We start from the raw sequence: 22,677 nt of genomic DNA, 5'->3' as shown, positions 1-22,677 counted from the left end.
AAAAGAGATTTACGGGCAGTATATGTGTAACGTGCGGACATCGCATGACAAACGTAATCTAGGTGACCAAAATTATGTTGTTAATGAAACCTGGGTCCCAACCCAACGTACGGGCTGCTACGTGTGGTCTACGGCCCAAAAAATGGGGAAACCGCGGGATTTCGTACGTAAGGAGCACGTCCACCGTGCAGCTATTGGAGGGCGCAGACTGCGCGTAGAACATTTTCGACATGATCAACATCCGCTGCGTGCTGTCTACGAAATCTAAAAGGAAGAAACGTCCGCGTGGCGTACGGAACACGTGAGCGACTTCTTTATTTCCCACTACGCTTGGGTGGCTACGTTGCGTGCGATGTACATGGTTAAGGCGCAAGATACACGTTCTTATTTCTTGCTCACTCCGTGCTCACTCCGCACTTCCACGCGCCCACCGTGTGGACCTCAGGGGCTTCGTGATCGATGAGTGACCAGTGGTCACTCCACGAGCACGGACCGTGGGTTTAAAAGGAGGAGCATGCACGAAAAATGTATCAATTTCAGACTTGGATTTCAAGTTTGAAAAATGCCTAAAAAGACCACATCTTTGAAAACTGCTGCGGATATAATGATCTCCTATACATGCGCTGTTTTTATACCTTCGCAAAAACATCTCAACGCGCAAGACTCGCGTGCAAAGGACGAGCAACAACTGTAGGAAAGCAGCAAGACTGCGCTACGTTCATTTCCGTTGTTTTTGCGTTCCTCTTAGTACTCTTAGTACGGATAGCGTACCTGTACGTAGTGCACGATGCTCGCGGGACACCTGTGCTTTCCACACACTCTCGTACTTTCCACGCACTTTCTTCTTGCGCACTCCTTGCATTCACCAATTACTTCCCTGCGATCTAGCTACGTCTCAGCCAGACAAGAGGAACTTTAAAAATCGTAAGTGGAGTTGGGACCCAGGCTTATCAAATTGATAACTTAATTACGAAGAAAATCATGCTATCGTTAACTATCTCACAAAGATCAATTTACATTTATAATACCAGTCATGCACCACAAGACCTGTGACTGTTTTAACAGTGAATCAAAAAGAGAACCAAAGCTAATCTGCTACTCTCTACCACGACCACAGATTAATTTTTTCACTAGAAATTCACAGATATATCACTTGCTAATTCTATACACATATCTGTACTGTCAAGCAAGACTCTATATAGGGCCTTTGGTATGGCTTCTTGTATAGAGCTCTAGTCTGCTGCGTGCACGAATTAGTCTAACTGAATACAGAATAATTGATAACTCAAAAAAAAAATATAAATAAATAAAAATAAAAAAACACTCAAAGACCGCAATCTCCTGCCAAGACAATTCAATTACCATGATTAATTACTCAAATAAAGAACAGCCACCAAAACCTCATCGCTTCTTATTTAGGCCATTTCTGACTTATCCTAAAAAGTTAATCAAAATGGTCCCTTAACTTTTTGAGTTAGGTTGTTATCTTGCAAACAAACCAAAGGCAAAAACGGAAGCTTGTTGGTCATAAAGTCCACATAACTATTTTAGAATAATTTTGCCGAATAGTAAAACTGTAACTGTTTTTAAAACTTAATTATAATTAAAACGATAAATTACGAAACAAGCACGAAAAACCTTGGATATCCATCTATGTATTGATTAGTCAAAGTAGTGCCAATACTACATCTTTCTTCATATGGTCATGCCCATATAGTTAGAAATCCCACACCACTGCCACCAGCGCCATTAACAACCAAACTGTAACATTACCAACAGGTATATTTCCTCGGCTCTGCCTCGGGGTTGAGAGCGTGGACACCCCATGAAATGGCCTCACGGAGCTGGGGTTCGTGGCGTTCTTCATGCAGGCAGAGAACGATCCTGAACGTACACCCACTGGCCTTCCGGATATCTTCAACTGCGCGTTTTGCAGAGCAGTTTCCATCCGTGCTTGCACATGGTTAAACATGTTACGACCTTCCTCGTAGTGGGCTATTCTCACGTGAAGAGTGACCATTGTTTCAAGGACAAAGGTGATGGACGTGTCAACAGCGCCGTGTTTCCGCCCACAGTAATGAAAGCGTGCCGGCACAGCTCTCAGTACAGCTGCCAATCGACCATCACTTCTGATATCTCCACAGCCATCCCTGGGTGTTGGAACCCAGTCGCATGGTTCAAAATGTAAAGCGGCAGTCCTGGGCAACAGGAACAAAACCAGGGGGGCACACTATCTGCTGATCTACAGGCTGGAAAAAAGGGACGTGTTCAGATTCACATTGTATTTACGACTTACGGTTTACATCCATAAAGTCGGGAAGACACTTCTGACAATAATTACATCAGACTATTAACATGACACATGCGGGAAAGAATTAATAACGTAATTATTTACAATATTTTATCTATACATGCAATTTTTAGTATCATCCTCATCATTCATGATTATTGCAGCTCGTTTTCTCACCCTAGTCATGACGTCATCACTCTGTTTCCTGTCTTGGTCTCCCAGGTACAATAGGGCACGGAAAGAAAGACCGAAGGTTCTTAGAGGTGGCGGTGTGCAATTTTGATCTGAATCTGAATGCATGCCCACTAATTAAGTCAATTAATTAGTGGGCATGCAAGATTAGCAAACATGATCAGCTACGTGTTGTTCAACTACTCGTATTGTTGTAAGTCAAACTGCTAAATCGAATTAATCTCTTTTAATTGTCCATGGGGCAGAAGTCGAAATCAACTCGTCGTTCATCTTGTGTCTCGTAAGCAAGATGACTCGCTACAGTGAAATAGCAGAAGTATTTCATGGTCGCATAAAACGCCTAAAAAGAGCTAATGATATCATCAAATGTACTTTTTTGCGACCGTGCGACCTCTTCTGTAGAAATTTGTTACTTGTCTAGGTGCCAAGTCAAGTTTTATAGATTACAGACAAGTGACTACAAAATCAATATAGAATACGCCATTAGTGGTGACCTAAAGATCTGATACCACTTTAAAATTCCCTATCACTGACTTATTTATATTACACATAATGAACCAAGTGAAATACATTACAGTGAAGCTCAATCCCAAGATGCAAAAACTAATATACATTATGGAGGACTGTCAATAACTTTCATCATAGTACAATTCCATAAAAAACGTTATTTTTCTCAGTAATCAATGTCAGTTAGGTTTTCCGTCTATTTTCAATCAATTGTTTCCTTTTCCGTATTATATATGAAAACTAAATTGAATTAAAACTCCATATACACTGTATCTGCAATAATGTTATTTCCAAACACATAAATTTAATCAAAAGATACTGCACATCTTGCAAGAATGCTTGGCAATATGAATATTTAAGCTGTTTCTTTGTGATACTTAGGCGAAATCGAACTGCACCATTTCTTTAGGAAATATATAATTATCATATCTACGAGAACGTAAACGTGCATTTTATTCCTAAGGTTCAAATAAAATTCTTGAGATTACGATGAAGGCCAGTTAACTGCACGATACCGGTAATTATAAATGCCATAAATGCATGGTTCTGGAAAATTTTTACACATGACGTAGTAGTAGAAAAGCGAACCACTCACCTTTCCCGAGTGTAAAATCACCTACATAACACAATATGCAGTGGTAATTCTTGTAACTTACATCAAAACGGTTAACGACGACAGGGTTGTTGTACGCCATACAGGCATCTCGTAAAGCTGAGTGCATTGGGAGTGGATGAGGTAAACGACGCACGCTTCCATTGATAAAGCTGAACTGACAAGGGCCAAAGGCAACGCCCTCAATTTCCCTGAAGCATGTCCCTAAATTCCATTCCGGCTTTGGGAGGAAAAAACCATCACTTCTGCGATCTCTCATTTTTCTTAAGACACAAATCGAGGAGCTGCAATTTGTAATGTCGCTAAGAAGTGCCCTAGCGGAATAGACGGCGAGTTCCCACGGTTCCCCGGTACCCTTGATACCATTACAGGCTGCACAGTACTTGTTTCTGAAGGTGATCATTGTATCTGGGTCGGTGACTGGCTGGTACAATAGCGCGTCTTCTGTGAGGCTAGTATTTGAGATATCAGTACACTTGACAAGGCTTTCCTCTTCCAGCCAAGACGACGGACACTGATCCACCATCCAAAAACTCAGTCCATGCATGTTCATAAAAGGTAATGTGTTTTGTCGGTTTTCTCGTTTTAATGCTGGAATTCTTCTACAGGAGCTTTTTTGTGCCAGGGAAATAGACACAGGGTCGACTTCTTTTTTCCCCCCTTATCAAAGACGTTTTGTTAGGGGATGCAGCCGAGGTGGTGCTGTCACTTTGAGTTTCTGTTACGTTGGTTCCAGGAATTGTTGCAGATTGCATTGTGCCGTGTGTCCTTGTTAATCTGACAGAGGCAGCGCACACAGTCGCATTCTCTGTCATCCCATAACAGCAGTCATCATACAGGACACACAAAGGATCGCAGTTGCAGTGGACCCTGATGCTGTGTTTACCATTTTTTACACAGAGCCATCTATACGGCGTGAGAATCACAACTGGGAAAGAAGACGTTTCACTGCTGTTGCCAGATATTTCTCGAAATGAATCCTTTTGACTGGGGGACTCTTGTGTGGCTTCCTTGTGCATTCCATCCTTAGTAGTTGGCGTCTCTTGTGTGACGTCCACGTGCATTTTACCCTCAGTAGTGGGCGACGTCTTCTGTGTGATTCCCTCGTGAATTCTACCCTCAACAGTGGACGACTCTTGTGTGATTCCCTTGTGAATTCTTCCATCAGTAATGGGCGTCTTTTTAGTGGTTATTCCTTGCGCTTCATCTCTTAGATGTTCTGGGTCTCTCGTGAGTCCCGCAAGCGTCCAAATCTCAACGTTGGGTGACTTTTGGGCTAATCCAGCAAGTTGACCATTTCCATGGGCAAGCTGAACAATTATCAGCGCGCTTAAAGTAAGGCGGATGATGATCATGTTTTTGAATATTCGAAATCTCTGTGCAGTTGTTGCACACAAGTGACGCAGATCAGCGCTTGCTGGACATTTATACAACTCCCGCTCTTCTTAGAAGATACGATTTATTGCTGCTGAGCAAGAAATTACCGAATCAATTTGCCGGCCTTGCATAAGCATTCAGGTATACACTTGAGTAGCGTGCATTAAGCGCTGGCAAACAAGAATACTTAGAGTCACGGTAGGACATGCCTTTGTAACCGTCACGTTAATTGGAATAATTAGTTTGTTATTTTGAGTATTCCACGTCAACAAGTTTTTCGTGAGTTGGAATTCTATCACTGCCGTGTTCACCTTGTGTGCTTTTTTTATGCGCGATATAATGGATTCAGGGGCGTGTCCAAGATTATTTGAAAGGGGAAGGGGGGGGGAGGGGGGGGGGCTGCTGAATGGCCCCGAAAATGTTGGTAACTGAGAGGGCGAAATGTGCCATTTGGAACGGTTTAGAACTATGATTCACCTTGTCAAAATTCTGATTTCAAGAGGAACCATTTTTTCAGATATCGAAGGTCAGGACCCCTGACCCCCCCTCAAATCCGCCGCTGGATGCAGAGATTTCCAGTAGCGTGTGATTAGAACGCAACTCTCTTCATCAACCTTCATACACGGTATATCTTTGATCACACATGCAACGAAATAAAAAAAACACACATTAGAACGAAACCAGGAGTGTCTGCATACAACCTCTACACAAATCGGTGTGACAGAAATGGTAGAACAAGAAATGGCAGCAGAGTCCCATGGAATCAGTACAAATTATGGGTCAACAGAAAGTATTGGGGTCTTTAATGGGACACAAAATGTTTTGACAATATAGCCTTCGTATGATGCCTGTGGTGATCAAAAATTTAAATTTAAAGACTAAAAACGTACAGTCGCCGTGAAACGGAATACCGGTGTGACGTGACAGTGTCCAGTCAGATCAGTGTCCGCCGGAGCCTTTTTTAAAACTAACAGTCCGGCGGGCAGCATTTTTAAACTAGGAACCTCTGGAGGCTAAGTTTTAAATCTCAGGGGCCAACGGACAGCAGATTTTGAACCGTAGAATCCTGGAACTCTCATTTTCTGAACAGAGAACCCATGTTGGAACCAAGAGTCCAACTCATCAGTGCATTAATTATGATATACATGTAGGTTATAGTGAAGGCTTTTGACATTAAATCAATATTTTAATATTCAATAACTTTTTGCAATAGAGGGATGTATAAAATGAAAAATAATACCTCATTTGAATGAAATTTGACGTTATTCGCTTTCTGTTTGGTATAATATGTGAAGCCGAAATTATGTTTATGAGATGGTTTGTAGGCTTCATGTGGGGTGTCGCTTCAATGAAAATAAGAACACACATATACATGTACATAAATGAGAGCCTAGTCGTAAATCAGGAGAGATGTACAATTGTACAACGATTACATAGTTTTGTATATTTGTCACTCTTTTCTGAACGTGTAGGCACCAGTTAGTCCATTAGACTGTGGGTGACAAAAGGGGTGAGCAAATGACAATAAATAAAACAGGTGGATTCTGTGGCCATTTTGGCTGCTGAACACAAGTCCAACAATATTTTTTTACCAAAGATAAAGATTTATATTATTTTTTTTTTTCTTTTTTTTTTTTTTTTTTTTGTGGAAAAAAGACCTCAGCAAATACGTCCACAATAATAACTGCGGCCCTGGTAGAGAATAGTATTTCACCACCACCGTGGATGAAAGATACAGTGCAGAGATTAGCCATCTATTTAACCAGAGACATATCCGTTAATATCTAGTGAAAAATCAATCTGTGGCCCTGGTAGAGGGTGGATGAAAGAAGACAACATTGCGCAATGACACAAAAAAAGAACTGTTAGGAGAAAGTTACAAAGAAATCACTGAGTTCAAATCCACTGGCAAATCACCATCTGGGATCCAGATCATCGATAGAATGCTAGCGCTTAGTAAAAAAACAGCCAAGGGACAGAAGGCAAAGTCTCGTGATACAAGCAGCAAGATGGTTGCTAATGAGCTCAGGAAAGATTGGATCGCAAAAAAAAAAAAAAAAAAAAAAAAAAAAAAAAAAAAGGATATTCTATGCATGAAAGATCTGTAGCAAGGAAAATTAAAGCAGACTATGAGCGGTTAATAACTTTTAAAAAATGGAGCATTGTAAGGAAAAGAAGAGAACTGACGAATGGTTTAAAAGTGCCACTCATTTCAATGACGTGCTGACATCTGACGCTCACAACATTCGAACAAACGACTCAGCATATCAAAAGCAGCTTGAAGATGAATTCGGAGTAAAGATGACCAAACAGGACGAAGCTTTCTACGAAGATAATTGCTTTGGGTGTTACAACGCTGTGTGTACTTCTACAGTTCCAAAACATTGGAAGAAACAACAGAAAAGGAAACATGAGCGAGAACAATCTGCAGTGAACAAAAAAGCAAAAAAAATAAATAAATAAATAAAAGGCGTGAGTCTAAATTTCCAAAGCTAGACCACAGGAATAAAGTAACTGGAGGAAGTTCTACTGTTCAGACGTTTTCCAGAAAGAATCTGCTTGCAAGTGGGGGTCTTCTGGTCCATTCTCAATTTGAAAGGAAGAGGACAGCAGAAAGGAAAGGAAGGTGGAAATGGGCTCGCTGCTCTGAAGAGGTGAAAGCAGTGCAAAAACTAGAAGCAGACTTTCTTGCAACTGTTGAATCTGCAAAGAAACTAGCACTACACAAGAAGGAGGAGCTCAAGAAGAAAAAAGCTGGTAAAACTCTGGCAGTTTTGGGAAGATGTAAAGACCATAATGGCCCAATGATTGCAAAGAGCCTAGACATATTACCAAGTCTCACAGAAAAACAGCTTTTAGATGAAAGTAGCTCTAGACATTCGTCAGATGAGACGTGTAAAAGCAGCAGATGGCAAGCTTAGAATGGAAAAATTCGATGTAGAGGAACTGAAAACATCAATAAGAAATGCACTGAGGCCAGAAGGCACTGTAAATGATGACATTAATGCTCTGCTACAGAGTGTACTACTGTACATATTCCTGTATGTTACTAACATTATGACTACTCCATATGGCAAGGCTGTACAGTTTCATATGAACCTTGAACAATATTGAATGTATTTGTTGTTTTATTGTTTTCCCCAACTTAAAAATCACAGGTGCATGAAGATTTGTATTTTTGTACACACAAATGGTCAGTTAGGGGTGATTTTTACCTCAAAATGACCAAAAATCCTCTTTTTAACCCAAAATGAAATGACCCAACAAAACTGATTTGTCTATTTTGCGCTCATTTATCGTGAAATCATATGGTTAGACATATCACAAGCCACACTTGAACTGATATTTAAAGATTTACATGAGGAATCTGTGATTTGGGGGGGGGGGGGGGGTTGTTGGCCATTTTGAAAAATTGCTAGATACCAATATCAGATGTAATCTGAAACAAAAAAACTTTTTATATTTGTATTCAGCAGCCAATATGGCCACAGAATCCACTTGTTTGAAATTAAATTTAAAAAAAAAGGTTTCATTTGCCCACCCCTACAGTGACTGACACTGATGAGGCCTTATCGCCCTCCTCTCACTCATGGCTTTACTGTAGATTTCTTCCATATAATAAACTTATGGCTTATGTCGTGATATGATATTGTTACAGAGGGAAATCTCATTTAATTCCAAAATACACGATATGACATTAATTAAAGTTTTTTTATGCGTGATTTTTATAAGTCAGTTGTTATGAACAAACAAGTTTTTTTTGTTAAAACGCCCATTATACAAAATAAAGAAATGTAAGAAAATATGGCATTCGGGTATTATTATACATCTGTTAATCCCAAACAAAATATTCAATGTACTAGTATTTTATTCACTGGAAACCCCGATGAAGAGAAGAAATGCATCTTGCATTTAATGTCAAAACCGTCGTCATCATTAGCACTTGAAGATAGGTATAGCCACCTTGGGAGTGCTTTTTGTTTACGGTGACCTTTCAGTCAATTAACACAGAACAGCACATGTACTTTTTTACCATCACACTGCTATTCCTCACTGATAAGGTCTATTTCCATTTGAAACGTTTATTTCTAAGTATTATCATTTGGAAGAAATTAAAATCGTTACACATCCAATTTTTCAAAAGATTTTAGTTAAACACACCACTGGTACGTCCAATGGATTTTTCCAAAGAAATTTTTCAGTGAAAAAAAAACTATAGAATATGATAATGATAAAATTCTGTGTAATCTGGTTCTTTCCTTTTCAATCCTCTCGCTGTGTGTCGGTCAATGCACCACAAGGCCATGAAGTCGCTGTGCCAAACCTCGAAATTTTCTCGCTAAATCAGGTCTAATGAATAACGATCGATCTATGTGTTAAGATCTCTGTGTGTGTTCTATGAATAATTGAATGCAGTCCGGACAGGGGAGTGTCGTCATAGCTGTAACGAAACGTGGAGACCGGGTATGATATAAAAGAGAAGGACTTTAAACAGGGGCAGATCGAGGATTATTTGAGGGGGGAGTCTGCGGATGCGGTGTGGGGTTTTGGCATTTTAGAGGGCGAACGATGGCATTTGGTACGGTTTAGTAATATAAATCAGCTAGTGAAAATTCTAATTCCAAGAGGGGAATATTAGTATGTTTTTTTCAGAAACCGACGGGGGGGGGGGGGGGGGGGGGGGGATCAGGACTCCCTTTAATCCCCCTTAATTCCGCCACGAAGACACATACACATGCAAACATTCGTGATGAAAGCCAGTGTCGTTTATTGTCGTTGTGCATGATACACACACCAATATACAATAACATCTATCTGCAATCAAGTTCATGGCATTTACGGCAAATCAAACTTATTCAATATTTCGCTTTTTTGCCAAAGCTCATTTTGAATACTTCAGTTAGAATGATAGTTAAGTGTAGCAAATCGAAATACGGTAAGGGAGTGAAAAGAGCCAGGCATACAAGTTAAACAAGGAACTCCCCGCTGTCCTAGCAACAGCTTGCAATTATTGGGTGCTTTGCTGGCATTATGAGAAGAATATAGTTCTCATCAACGTCTATAATAGCATTTCACCTTGAACGCTGGTTGCTGTCAAGTTTTTATTGCCATTCAATTATATACCTGTAATTTCCTATTTTGCCTCTTTAAGATAGTTTAGCATCTCTGAATCGTTTATGGCGATTACTTTTGTAATCATTTTTTTAATTTCTTTTCAGATTAGCGAACCTCAAAGACGCGAGTTAAATGTGTTCGTGAAAGGGGATAACTAACGATCATTCCCTTTTAAAAGTCAATTTATTTTTAACACACCAACTTCAAAGAAGACGTTTATAACGTGAATGTGAAAAAAATTCACTTTTTTGCCATCGTTCGTTTGCATAAATTATTGCGTTTCCTCTTCTCCCGGGAAGAAGGACATTGATTATGTAAAACATTTAATAATGTACATTTCATTGTTTAGGGCCTATACCAATTGCTTTTTCATTGACTGCATTTTAAGGAAAGATTTAACATTTGTCTTTTAAGACAATATTTGTCTTTAAAAGGCGTGAAAATGCGTTTATTCGGAATATCAACTATTTGCATTTTTTGCTAACAGGTGAACTTTCCACGTGAACACGTGTATTCTTTCTGTCTTCTTTTTATCGTGTTTCACAAATAGTAAAAAAGCACGCATTAATTAAATGTCACAAACAACCAAACGCCAACATATGTGTAATTGAAGAAGAATCGCAAACTCGACCAAATCTCCTCAAAGGACGTAACAATAAATATAAATAAATGAATAAATTAAAATACAAATATATTCACAGGGAAGTGTGCTGTCTCCAAAAGTGAGGTCTTTAAGACATTGATTCAATTAAACTGACGTTATTTTCACCTAACGCGTGAAAAATTAAATATATTCTTTTTCAAACAACAACAGTGGTTTTCGAAACATAATCAAAAAGGCATCAAAACAATTCTTCTGTGCTTAAGAGCGTCCCAAGTACGAGGACGGGATTGTGTAAGCAATTCATCATTGGGTGCTCCTTTTTATGATATTGCGGTAGTTGGCTCGAGCCTTTTGATCTCGATCGTGGCTGGTACTAGAAGTGAGATGCACTGGTAGGCCTACTGGTAGACCCACTGACGTAAGAAAAGTTAAGAGACTCGTGAAAAGACGGCTTGTTATGTTCCAAAATAATTTTACGTGCCACTGTAAATAACAGCTGATAAATGCTAAATCAATAAAAGATTACACTTTACACTAATTCGTTTAAAATAATAATAATAAATAATAATTACATTTTACAAGCTCTCTAAACTACAGTTTTACATAAATTTTGCACATAAGCATAAATAAGTATAAATACTTTAGATCATTATAATACCAAAATACATATAAGCTAACTATTTCAGACATATAGCTCACAATAAAATTGCTTAACCGATTTTATTATTTTTCATTATTCTTGGAGACAAGTGTTCTATATGGTTTACTAGGTCCTATGGTCAGTCAAGGTGACAGCCAGTCCAGGATAGGCTTATGTACAGGAAGTTTAAACACTTCCCCTCAAAATCCATCACAAAAAGCCAGCAAAGCAGTCGTACATCTATTGCACGTACTTACTGCACAAATAAAACAAAGGCCGTTTGACTGTCAACATTTGATAACTTTTTTATTAATTGTTATTTCGCGAAGACAAAATTGAAATTTTAATGTCTTTTTTCTCCTTTTTGAAGACTTCCAAGCCAGGATTTTTGCGCCAAAAACTCATATTTAACATATTTTCCCGGGGTAAATGGCATTTTCCCACGACTTACCAACTTAATTTCTCTTCCTTTTCTGGCACGTAATCGCCATAACTCTGTGAGAATTGGAAAAGGCAAATATCAAAATAAATACTATATATGTTAATTTAATTTTCATTTTATTCATTTTATTTCTTTGTACATCTATCTATCTATTATTCTTGTCATTATTATTATTATTGTCATTATTATTATTATTACTTTTTTGCAGGTGCCTCTAATCAGGTGCAGCATCGGAAGCAAGTTTTCTTTCCTTTTTCATTTTTGTTTGTCTGTCTGTTCGTCTTGCGGCAAAAACGTGACATTGTTTTGCTACAACGTTGTGAACCAATTTTGCAGGTAAATTGACATAACTCTTCTATTCTTTAATCGACACGGGTCATAAAACAATAAAATGGAAAGGGCCGTCTCCAGTGCGACTTAACTGGGGCCCTTGGTTTTGGTTTTAAAATAGCTCAGCCGGCTAGTTGAATCAAGTTGGTTGAATTCATCTAGTTGACTGACTGAGCTGCGTGTGCCTTGAAAAGCTTACTATAAATTAAAGACTAAAATGTCATTTTGATCTATTTTTTCCTTTAGTTACGGCCTTTTTTCGTAAAGAATGTTAAGGATTGAAACTCAAAATTTGCTGGATTTAAAGTTAAAATGCTTATGCCTGTACAATGTACGTGTATGGGCTACATAACCCGGCTGTCACTTGATCAAGGAATTATCTAATTCCTTGCTTTGATTGACTATTGAATCTTGAGGTACAGCCACATAAAGCAATCTAGAAAGAAAAGCCTGTCATCATGCTGACATAACGGTTTGGTTTTCATTACAACAGCCCATTGCACATTTTGCTTTCCTAGAACTAGCAAAAGTCTTTCAGTCTTGCTGTTCCAAATGCTTTCAACTTTTGCAGTGCCCCCTATCCAACCATTCCACAGGATAGTGATGGTGGTTGGGGTGGCCACAAGGGTCCAAGATGACAGGTCCTAAGTAAAGATAGAGAAGGTGGCAGGAACAAATTAACAAAATTATACTGGCCAAGCTTTTATTTCAGTGGCATTTGCCATGGGGCATGTCAACATCACAGACTTGTCTTTGCAGCCAGTGTTTTCATACCACTAATTTATCCTCAAATATTATGCTATTTTTTAAATTTAACAGCTTCACCCAAAATGAGTGACGATGGTGCCACAGCGGGTGCTGAAGGTGACTGGGTTCCAAAGGAAGAGCTAATTCAATTGCTCACTAACATGGGGGTGTCAAGGAACGCAGCTATCAAGGTTAATTATGTGTGTGTGTGTGTGTATGTATGTGTGTGTGCCTGTTGCTCTCTCTCTCTCCATATGACATGGCCAAGTATAAGTGGATTGATGTTTTGTAATAACTTGCCATGTTAGTTTCATCTTGTTTCACTCCTTACACTGTTTCTTTGGAGATAAAAGGAGGTGGGGAGGGGGTACACCCACTTTGGGGTGGGTCAGGGAATGCAGGTATACCCAATATGTACACCCTCCTTTCAATCTGGCTTTGAAACATACTGGATAGTTCCATGTACTTGTATGTGTATGGTTTGATTACATTATATTATGTGTCTTCTTGAGTGCATTCTTAACAGATGATCCTTGGACTAACTGATCTGCTGACTAAATATGGCCAACCCCACTTAAAAGCAGTATTAGCTTAATTCCCTGCCGGTTTCCCCATTTCCACACTTGCCAGTAAATGGTTGAAATCTGGGCTCCCAGGTTTTATTGCTGTGGCACAGCAATGGCACATGTGGAGGCGAGCAGACCATTAGGGGATTAGCGTTGTTGCTGTTAAGACGGTCAGCCATATTTAGTCTGCGGATCTGTTAGTCTGCGGGTCAACTTGTTCTGACTGTGCTTATTGTGTGGCTTCTGGTGGTATTTCCAGGCACTGTTTCACACTGGGAACTACAGTGCGGACTTGGCCGCAGCATGGATATTTGAGAATCAAGATCAGGACTTGGATGCTCCATTTGACTTTGAGGTATCATAACACTGCTACAAATGGGGAAAAATGTTTTTATTTTATTGGTGGTCTTTATGAGACATGCATTTATGCATACATACAGTGTTTATTATTCAACATGCCATCATATTAATTTTTTTGCATTGTTTTTATTTTATTTTATGGTTAATTGTATATCAGTGAAAATGTTTTAATGGGATCAAGGTACAAATGCAAGTGTTGATAGTTTACAGTCATTTATAACGTAGCAGATTAAAATTGTCATGGCATTATAGCCAATGAGCACATTTATTATTAATATCAAATTTTATGATTGTTTTTCATTATCTGTTCAATTACTGATATTCTAATAGTGCATTTTTCATTGAATCTGCAGGAAGGAAGTTCAGACAGCTCAGAAGACGAAATAGGAGACTACATAGCAGAGGGAGATTTTCACAAGATGGTTTTTGTAGTCAACTCAGAGCTGAACATGGGTGTTGGAAAAGTGGCAGCACAAGTTGCACATGCTGCGCTGGGCATTCATCGTCTTATATTGGACAATCAGCAAAAGTTTGGGGAAATGTTGCTACATTGGGAGCAGTATGGGTGAGCAGACTCAGAGGTCAAAGGTCACTTCTGGCGTCTTGTAAATATGTAATGTTTTTGTATGGTCATCTCAGGGCATATATTGAGCACTTACCAACTAGACAATGCTTTATTTGTTTGTGGTTGTGTGTGTTTGAGAGAGAAAGAGAGAGGGAGAGAGGTGGTGATGGAGGAGAAAAATTGTGTGGATTAGTGTGCATTTATTTGTGAGAAAGCTTAAGAGAGTGCATGTTATTTGTGTATGCTTGCTTGTGTTCATGTAGTGACACTGTGACAGCAAGTTAGGCTTCATTCACATGCAATGTCTATTTTCTAAATTCTATTTTCTATTCGTGGTATGTCTTATTATAGTAACTGGCTCGCGCTACCAGTAATAACGCCGCGGGATATTCAGGGCACAGACCGTGATCATAAGATAACGCGAATAGAAAATAGAATTTAGAAAATAGACATTGCATGTGAACGAAGCCTTTATGTTTGTTCTTGCATAATGAAAATCATTTGCTATCTAAGTTAGCATTGGCTAGTATCTCAAATGTCTTCACTTTGTTTTCTTACCTTTTCAGAGAGACAAAAATAGTATTAAAAGGAACAAATAAAGAGGAGTTAATAGCATTGGCGGTAAAGGCAGAAGCATTAGGTCTTCCAAATTATATAGTACAGGATGCTGGGAGAACACAGGTGAATGTTTTGTACAGGAATGACTATAGCAAGAGACTAATGTAGTGATTGTAAATACACACACACATTAATTACCTCTTCAGTGGTGTCTTTAGTAAAGCTTCTTTTTTTAAAAAAAATTTTGGGGCATTAGAAATGTAATGTTTATAGAAAAAAATGTAAATTAATGAATAATGAAAAAAATAATTAAAACAAAATGTATATTTGAAATCTGTTTTGTTAATTTATAAATTAAGATGTTTCAGAGAGTAGTTTGGTAATTTTCTGACTTTTTCTTTAAACATTTTATTATTATTTTTTTTTTTTGATAAAATCAGTAGGTTATAAGTGTGACCTAGTCTGTCATTTCCCATTGACAGTGAATGAAAAGTACATAGATAATAAAAGAAAACTATTTTACTATCTTTAGAACCTATTGACTTCCTCATCATCAAAACACAAGAGAATATAAAACATGCCAAATTCACCAAATTTTTTCCTTTTCTCTTTCAGATAGCATCTGGCTCGGTCACAGTGCTTGGAATATTTGGTAAAATTAAAGACATTGATCAAGTGACAGGACAACTTAAGTTGTTATAACACACGTGAATGGTTCTGGAAGCACAAAGACAATTTAGATGTGGTTCTATGGGACTCTGTATACAGACTTCCCTCTTCAAGCTGGAGTCACAGGGAGATTTTTCTCCCCCAGACATACACAAATATTTTTCTGTGTATATCTTGACATATATGTGGTTTTAGGTCCTGTACCCCGACTTCCCAATACCAGGGCCACTAAATAAATAGATTTCATAAAAATTCTTAAATTATTTTAAAGAGATTTTTAATTATTCAGTAGATTCTTCGATGAATTTTCTATATTATGAATTCTTCAATAAGTTTTTTTTTTTTTGCTTGATATTTCAAGATACTCATCAGGCTAATTCTGTGCATATTCCTGTGAGAATTTTGCACCGAATTTCAGAACTGATGCCATTACCAAACTGGGTCCTGTCCGAGTATGCCTTGGGCATGTTATTGTTGCTCCAAATTTGCATGGGGATTTTAAGTGGAGGTCAGAGGAGTGACCATTGTATGTGTTTTAAAAAATATTCAGATTTCCTGAAATTGGTTTTGTTAAATATCATTTGTATCTTAAGCATTTTGCAGACCTTTCCAGTAGTACAGCATTCAGGGTCAAGGATATAAAGTGGAGCGTATTTTTTTTTTCTGAGATACTGTATTTTTCAGAAGGAAATTTTATGTGCAGCTTTCTTTCATTCATTGTTTTTGTGTTAAATTAAATAAATTATTGACATTTTTTATCAATGTCTTCAAGAATTTTATTTCCTATGGTGGAATTGGTCTTTTTATTAGCAACTAAATATATTGAAATATAAAGAGCTGCTGTATATGTGATATGGTTTATTATTACCTATACAAAGTATGAAAACCACAAAGGAGATGGCTCTAGAATGACAACTCGTACCAAAAGAAATATTTTTTCAGTTTTAATTTTTTTATTACTCCATGCTTTGGATGGCACTTAACTGGCTGAATGAATTGCAATCGAATCTGCTCACATACACACCCTGACACCCAAACAAACGCACAAGTCAACAACTAGTGTTAAGCAGAGAAAGTGCTTAAAGGGATAATAACTCTTCGTATGATATCTATATTTCACAATAAAAACATTGTACACAACTCATAGAAATATAATATATTGTTTTACCACAAAAACAGCAGTTATAGCTATAATTATGATATCTGAGCTTGTCTTCAGATCACGTGACCTCCATTGATGGCTTTACTCTGTTATAATCTCTTAAGTAAGAGATTTTGACAAAAAAACAAACTTTTAAGAAAAAAACAAGGGACTAACTTTGAATGTAAAAATGGATTTATTAACCATTGGTTAGTATAGGAAAATTGTTGTTTACTCCAGAAAAATTAATTTTTTGGCCAAAACGAAGAGTTATCATCCCTTTAATACTTCCCTTCAGGAATTGCTGATATGTAACTTCTCTTCTATTTCACTAATTTCTTAAATAAAAGACAAAAACAAAGTAATGTACCAACTCTTCTACTGTTCTACACGTCTTTAATGTAATAACAGCTTATACCTTAATACTTCAACAATATGACCACTCGTGACTCTAGTGGTCTGTGTACACGAAAGACTCTAAATTGCCCACATAAACTATTGCAATTTGGGTATCTTAAGTGATCTTAAGTAATATCTCCAGAGTTGGGTGGAAACACCTTGGAGTCATCTGTCTTAGACTGGGTTCCCATACCTAGATCGATCCCTCTCAGAGGGGTTCCTCGTTAAATTGCTTTCAGCTTAAGTGGCTTAGATGTCAGGCATGCCTACTGAAGCTGCTAAACAATAATGAATTACCCCCTAGCAGCTTCAGTAGGCATGACAGACATCGAAGCCACTTAAGCCGATTGCGAGAATCTCCCCCAAGATCCACAGTTAGTACGATAGGGTCTGGGAATGGTCCATTGTTATTACAATATGCCCACCACAGGCAACCAATCAAAACCCTCTGTTGTACCATCCACTCTCAAAGGAGGTGAGGCAAGTGGTGTTATATTATGATTCTTATGTGAGGCAATCCTAATCCCCCCCCCCCCCCCCCCCCCCCGCTGAGACAGGGGGACCAAGTTGAATCTATTTAGATTGACAGCAACTTGAACAGATTGTTTTACTACTTTAAAAAAATGATGTTGCCTAGGTAAACTTGCTGAGCAGATAAGAGACCATATATAAGAAGTTTTCAATATATATTTATACTGGGGCAAGAGAGGGGATGAAGGAACACTTTTTAGTCACTATCTCATCCTTTTTTCTACTTTCTGAGTCCTTTTCTTCTCTGCTTCTTTTCTTTCTGCTTGCTTTTGTTTCTGTTTTTCTCTGTCCAGTTTATCTTTCTCTTTCTTTTGCTCATGCTGTTGTTTTAACTTTTCTCGTTTTTCTTTTTCTTCAGCACCAACTTTTTGTAAGTTTTCATTTTTCACCAATACTAAACATTTATTAAGGAACATTGTGGTAAATGATAACTTTAAAAACCAAGTTGTGCAAACCGAGTATTTACAGTGAGAATATTTCTTCTTTAATTCTTTTTGTTTATATATATATATATATATATATATATATATATATATATATATATATATATATATATATGCACTCCTATGCTGTCCTAATTCTTGTGAGAAACAGTTTGAGATAATTTTTAATAAATTATATAATAATTAATAAAAAAAAATCATTAATAAATGAATGTAATTATTTTTGAAGCAAAGGATACAACTGTCACCTCCATCTTCATCGGAGTCTGTCACTGTGAAGCAATGTTAAGGAAGCATTTGGCTTATTTATTGTATTTCCCCACTGGGAAATGGGTACAAATTATACATAATTTAAAACAGAACTAGTTGAAAACACCTAACAAATAGATTTAAGATACCAGAATCCTTTTATTTCTTCTTTGATGGTTAGGGTATATGCTGCAATACACTTTGTTGAATACTGACATAAAGTACTTGATGAAAGTTTACATTTTGTCTGTACAATTAATTAAAAAATAATTTTACCCAGTAAAATATTAACAAAATGGAAAATGTCAGTTAGTAAGTAATGACAAAGTTTACTAATTTTCATGAAATAATTAATATTCTTTGTATCTAAGTACATTTTAAGAACATTTAAAAGTTTTTAATTAACACAATCCAAATAACAGAACCAATGGATTGTCAAAAAAGGATATTCTCCATCAGAAATTTCTGCATATTGCTGTAAAATGGCAGCTTTTCGAGCTTTCTCTTCCTCCGTTTTTGGTTTCACAGTGGGTATGGAGATCTTTTGTTTTTCCAGCATATCTGCAAGCTTTTGATCAGCAAGCTTGGTTTCTGAAATGAAATTGGTATATATTGAAATATTTAAGATTGTGTACCCAATTTAATTATAAATGATATTATTATATTAGTTATGGAAATATAAAATTAATGTGATATAAAGGTCATTGAGATCTCAAATGTTGTTGCTTCAACTTTCATTAGTTTACATGAAGCTCTTCAGTAATTGTAGCAACTTGAACGTTTTTAGACTTTCATTTCCTCTGATTGTTGAATTTCAACTGTACATAATATTAATAGCAATAGTAAAATCCTTCCAATATGCTAAAATGTAATATATTTCAATACTCCTTACAAAAACTCTAAGGTATAAGTTTCTTTATCATTTTCAGGGCTCATTCCCAATGACACTATAGTTCTACGAAGATCAATCCAGGCAATCCAAGGGGGCTCTAAATTAATGTAATCAGATTAACACGCCTCCTCTTGTTCCAAATGTACTTGTACACAATCACTTGCCTTTCAACTCAAGGTCAGGATGAGACTTGTTACTCTACTTATCTAATTACATTCAACGAGGTTCCCTGCAGAAAGTTGGATTGATCTACGAAGAATGATCATGTAGTTTCATTGGGAACGCGTCCATTGTCTCTCTCTCTCTGTCTTTGGATGAATGGTTTGCAGCATACAGCACCTACCTTCTTCTGCTTTTGTTGCTTTCAGCTGGATATGCTCTAACCATTTGCTGATAATTGTCTCACAAACACCTTCTACGTCATCTTCCTGAAGAAAATATGTAAGTCGTATGTGAATGAGTAGTAGCAAGGACGTATATTGAATATACGTCCTTGGTAGTAGTAACTACACATGTATACGCTCCTTTTTTCATACCGAAAAACGTTTGACTCATATAGTTTTTTTAACCTACTTACAGACTAATGGAAATGGCTTGGGGGAGGGGGAGGGGGGTACATGGTTCTAACGTTAGAAAGACTTGGGGGTGGGTAGGTAGATCACAATCCGCTAGGGGCGCTACAGTCGTAACTGTCCACGGGCAGTGAAGTGTTAAACTGAAGTCGGCCTGCTGACAGTTCGCCTATGGAACCCCTTTTTTAAATCTCTCTTTTAGCGCTGCGTAAAAAAACTAATACAAGCCATTAACTAAATAAGTTGTAAATCAAAGAGTAAAATCCGGTCACATGATTTTCCCATGTTGCAGTCTTTGACAAGTTTCGGTTCTGCTTGTTTTAAGTTTTGCCTCTACAAAATGCTAAAAAATTTCAGGTAAGTGCTGGTATCATCTTTTTGAAATTTATATCCAGCAAAGTTTATGAAATTTGCTATATTATGTAGAAAAATCATGAAATTTGAAGGTTGCGAAGTATAGTTAATTTAATCCGCAATATTACATGATGTGAAAATTACCACAGGGAAATAGCTCTGCCCTGATTAGTCACAGGCTATGTGAGCCAGACAATAGGCTGAGCACACAAAGACACACAGGGTGCTCTGCTGCGCCTGAGTGATCACTGCTGGTCAGTGGGCACAGGTTTTGAGCTGAGAAGTGTGGACACTTTTGGTGGATTTTTTCAGTTAAAAAACTTCAATATCTTTGTTGCTTGTAGGAATATTTAAAAAATTCCAAATGATTTCATCCGGTTTTTGCATTACCTTTCAGATGATATAAGTATTTTAATTTTCTGATCAGTTTGAAAATTTTTCTGATATACCTAGGGTGGGGGGAGAAAGAAAGGATATGCCATAACTCACCACAACTTCTCCTAGTAAGCCAGAAATGCCATCTATCATTTCATCTTTGTCTGTCTCAGTTTCCAAAACGCCTTGAATATAGTCCACAAAAACTCCGAGATCTATGTCAGGGTTTATTTTCAATAATCTGTCTTCCAACCAAGTATGAAACTCGCTGTCACTGGGCGCGGCCATTTTTAAATGACAGTCTTAGAGCAAAGTGCTCGTCGCCTGAAAAAAAAAATTTGTTGGATAATCAGACCAGGTCAGCTCGACACACTGAAATAACTAGAATGATGTTATTCTGGTTGCGTTCCTCTTTTCAGGGGAATTTTGTATAATGGCGTAAAATGGCGTAAAATGATGGTCTTATCTTGCATATTCCACCTACCGTTCATATCTGTGTGTTTGTCAGCTGAGCTAAAGAGAAAGTGGGTCGAGTTAGCGGCGAAGTATTTTTAGAATGATATCTATTTTATTTGAAAACACATACAAAGTGAAAGATTGCAGCGTTGTTTTGGGCTGCTTCCCATCTTGTAGACGAACAGAACCTATATGAAACTGGCGTTGGAGAGATATCGAGAAACGTTTAACCCGAGTGAGAAAATATCGATAATTACTCATACACTAAAGTAAACTGTACTTGCCGAACTACTTGCATTTAATTATTATTGTTCAACTTCCAGGAGAGTGATACAGCGCGATGCTTATGCCGTAAGGACCGTGTATGGAATGCCATTGATGTTTAATCTTTAGAACGTGCAGACACACTCTGGCACTATGGCGACACAAGAAGACAATCTGGAAACTCCTGGTAGGTTTCACTTAGATTAATGGGACAAGAAAGTGGGCGGGGTTTGTGATATATATAACATTCAAGCTATTATATTATTGATATTTGATTTATGACATTCTGATAGTGATTTAAGCTCTTTCAGCTAATAGCTTCCCCACGTGTCAGGCTAGAATGAAATTCTTCCAATATAATGTATTATGCTGCATGATTTCTTTTGGTCCATGCTTATGTACCGGTTCCAGTACAGTACTAATTAAGCACTTCTGACCATGTTCTTTTTCTGAGTGTTTTTCTCAATTACCCAGTAAAGTTTATAATGGTTTATCGCTACTTTAAAAGAAGCTCCAGATTCATTCATAATATAATGAGAGCTGGAACCATTTCTTTGGCGAGCAAACAAAATTAAATCAGTCAGTAAATTACAAACTAATTTATGTGAAAGAAAAAAGACATTAATTGATCAAAACCACCTCACAATTTACTGAAAGATATTGAAAAAAAAAAAAAGACTTACATGTGCCATGTGTGCGTGTGTGTTTGGGGGAGGGGGGGGGCACAAGTACCGTTCCTCTGATCTTGATAAAATAGTAGTATATATACTGTTAAATATATCTATACTTAATCAGTTGAATTATGGAGTTTCTATATGAACATCATTGATATTTACTTTTGTAAATGATCTGTCTTTTATTATGTGTTTAGTTATGTCTTTTACAAAAGCAGTTCTACAAACAACAGCTTAAAACCAGAATTATATTTTGTAGTACATATTTATCAGGGAATAAGGCTACCTGTAATGATAATACCTCTGATATTTTTATCATTATTTGCAGGAGCTAACATTCAATGATTGTACATTTGAGTCCACAGCACAGCTAATGTTTTTTTTACTGTTTGTTAATTTATGTTTAAATGATATGTAATTTATTGTAGACCTTGAAAGCCCTAAGGAAGAAAAGTTCTTAACAGTGGATGAAGAATTGTTGCACTATGCTCGCCATGGGATGGATAGCAAGTTGAGTGATCTGATACAACGCTGTCAGCAAGATGGGTTACCATTAAACTTGAACTGTAAAGGTGAGTGTGGCTCAGGTCACACCTAACTGAATTAGATTACACTGAACACAATCCAGTCCCACCTAACACAATATTGTTATACCTAACACAATATTGTCACACCTTAAACAATCTAGACACACCTAACAAGTATTGTTACACCTAACACAATATTGTACTTAATCCAGTTATGTTACTACC

The 22,677-nt window shown here is 37.4% G+C and overlaps 3 protein-coding genes across 3 annotated transcripts in view; 2 read left to right on the top strand and 1 right to left on the bottom strand.

The window, feature by feature from the left end:
• The first annotated feature begins 12,008 nt into the window (after window positions 1–12,008).
• On the top strand, window positions 12,009–16,256 carry LOC106180629 (putative peptidyl-tRNA hydrolase 2). The gene is made up of 6 exons (XM_013564659.2): window positions 12,009–12,116; window positions 12,930–13,048; window positions 13,683–13,778; window positions 14,137–14,348; window positions 14,915–15,029; window positions 15,522–16,256. Exons 2-6 carry the CDS (start codon window positions 12,941–12,943, stop codon window positions 15,606–15,608), a joined length of 618 nt encoding a protein of 205 aa, XP_013420113.1. The 5' UTR covers window positions 12,009–12,116; window positions 12,930–12,940; the 3' UTR covers window positions 15,609–16,256.
• Window positions 16,257–17,655: 1,399 nt separating this feature from the next.
• On the bottom strand, window positions 17,656–20,881 carry LOC106165732 (coiled-coil domain-containing protein 43). Its single transcript, XM_086993949.1, has 5 exons — window positions 20,646–20,881; window positions 19,574–19,658; window positions 18,788–18,929; window positions 18,329–18,363; window positions 17,656–18,040 (listed from the first exon to the last, which is right to left on the bottom strand). Exons 1-5 carry the CDS (start codon window positions 20,817–20,819, stop codon window positions 17,850–17,852), a joined length of 627 nt encoding a protein of 208 aa, XP_086850075.1. The 5' UTR covers window positions 20,820–20,881; the 3' UTR covers window positions 17,656–17,849.
• Window positions 20,882–20,943: 62 nt separating this feature from the next.
• The window catches only part of LOC106165733 (oxysterol-binding protein-related protein 1), a 52,187-nt gene continuing 50,453 nt past the window's right edge, over window positions 20,944–22,677 (top strand). The window contains exons 1-3 of the mRNA XM_087019469.1: window positions 20,944–21,055; window positions 21,311–21,438; window positions 22,354–22,497. Coding sequence (XP_086875595.1) covers window positions 21,405–21,438; window positions 22,354–22,497 — 178 coding nt within the window. The 5' untranslated portion in view covers window positions 20,944–21,055; window positions 21,311–21,404. The remainder of the gene's footprint in view (window positions 21,056–21,310; window positions 21,439–22,353; window positions 22,498–22,677) is intronic.

This window comes from Lingula anatina, chromosome 8, assembly GCF_051362555.1.
Source record: "Lingula anatina isolate TDL-2025a chromosome 8, LinAna3.0, whole genome shotgun sequence".
Classification (NCBI taxonomy): Eukaryota; Metazoa; Brachiopoda; class Lingulata; order Lingulida; family Lingulidae; genus Lingula; species Lingula anatina.
Note: the sequence above shows the minus strand (reverse complement) of the source record. Positions and strands in the feature narration are given on the sequence as shown.

Bases quoted from the DNA above. Each gene is read 5' to 3' on its own strand.
- LOC106180629 (XM_013564659.2), top strand. From the start codon at position 12,941: ATGAGTGACGATGGTGCCACAGCGGGTGCTGAAGGTGACTGGGTTCCA. The intron at 13,049-13,682 runs GTTAATTATGTG...TGGTATTTCCAG, and splicing joins CAAGGAACGCAGCTATCAAG to GCACTGTTTCACACTGGGAA. The intron at 14,349-14,914 runs GTGAGCAGACTC...TTACCTTTTCAG, and splicing joins CTACATTGGGAGCAGTATGG to AGAGACAAAAATAGTATTAA.
- LOC106165732 (XM_086993949.1), bottom strand. From the start codon at position 20,819: ATGGCCGCGCCCAGTGACAGCGAGTTTCATACTTGGTTGGAAGACAGA. The intron at 19,659-20,645 runs GTGAGTTATGGC...TATTTTCTTCAG, and splicing joins GCTTACTAGGAGAAGTTGTG to GAAGATGACGTAGAAGGTGT. The intron at 18,364-18,787 runs ATATCCTTTTTT...ACATTGCTTCAC, and splicing joins GCAGAAATTTCTGATGGAGA to AGTGACAGACTCCGATGAAG.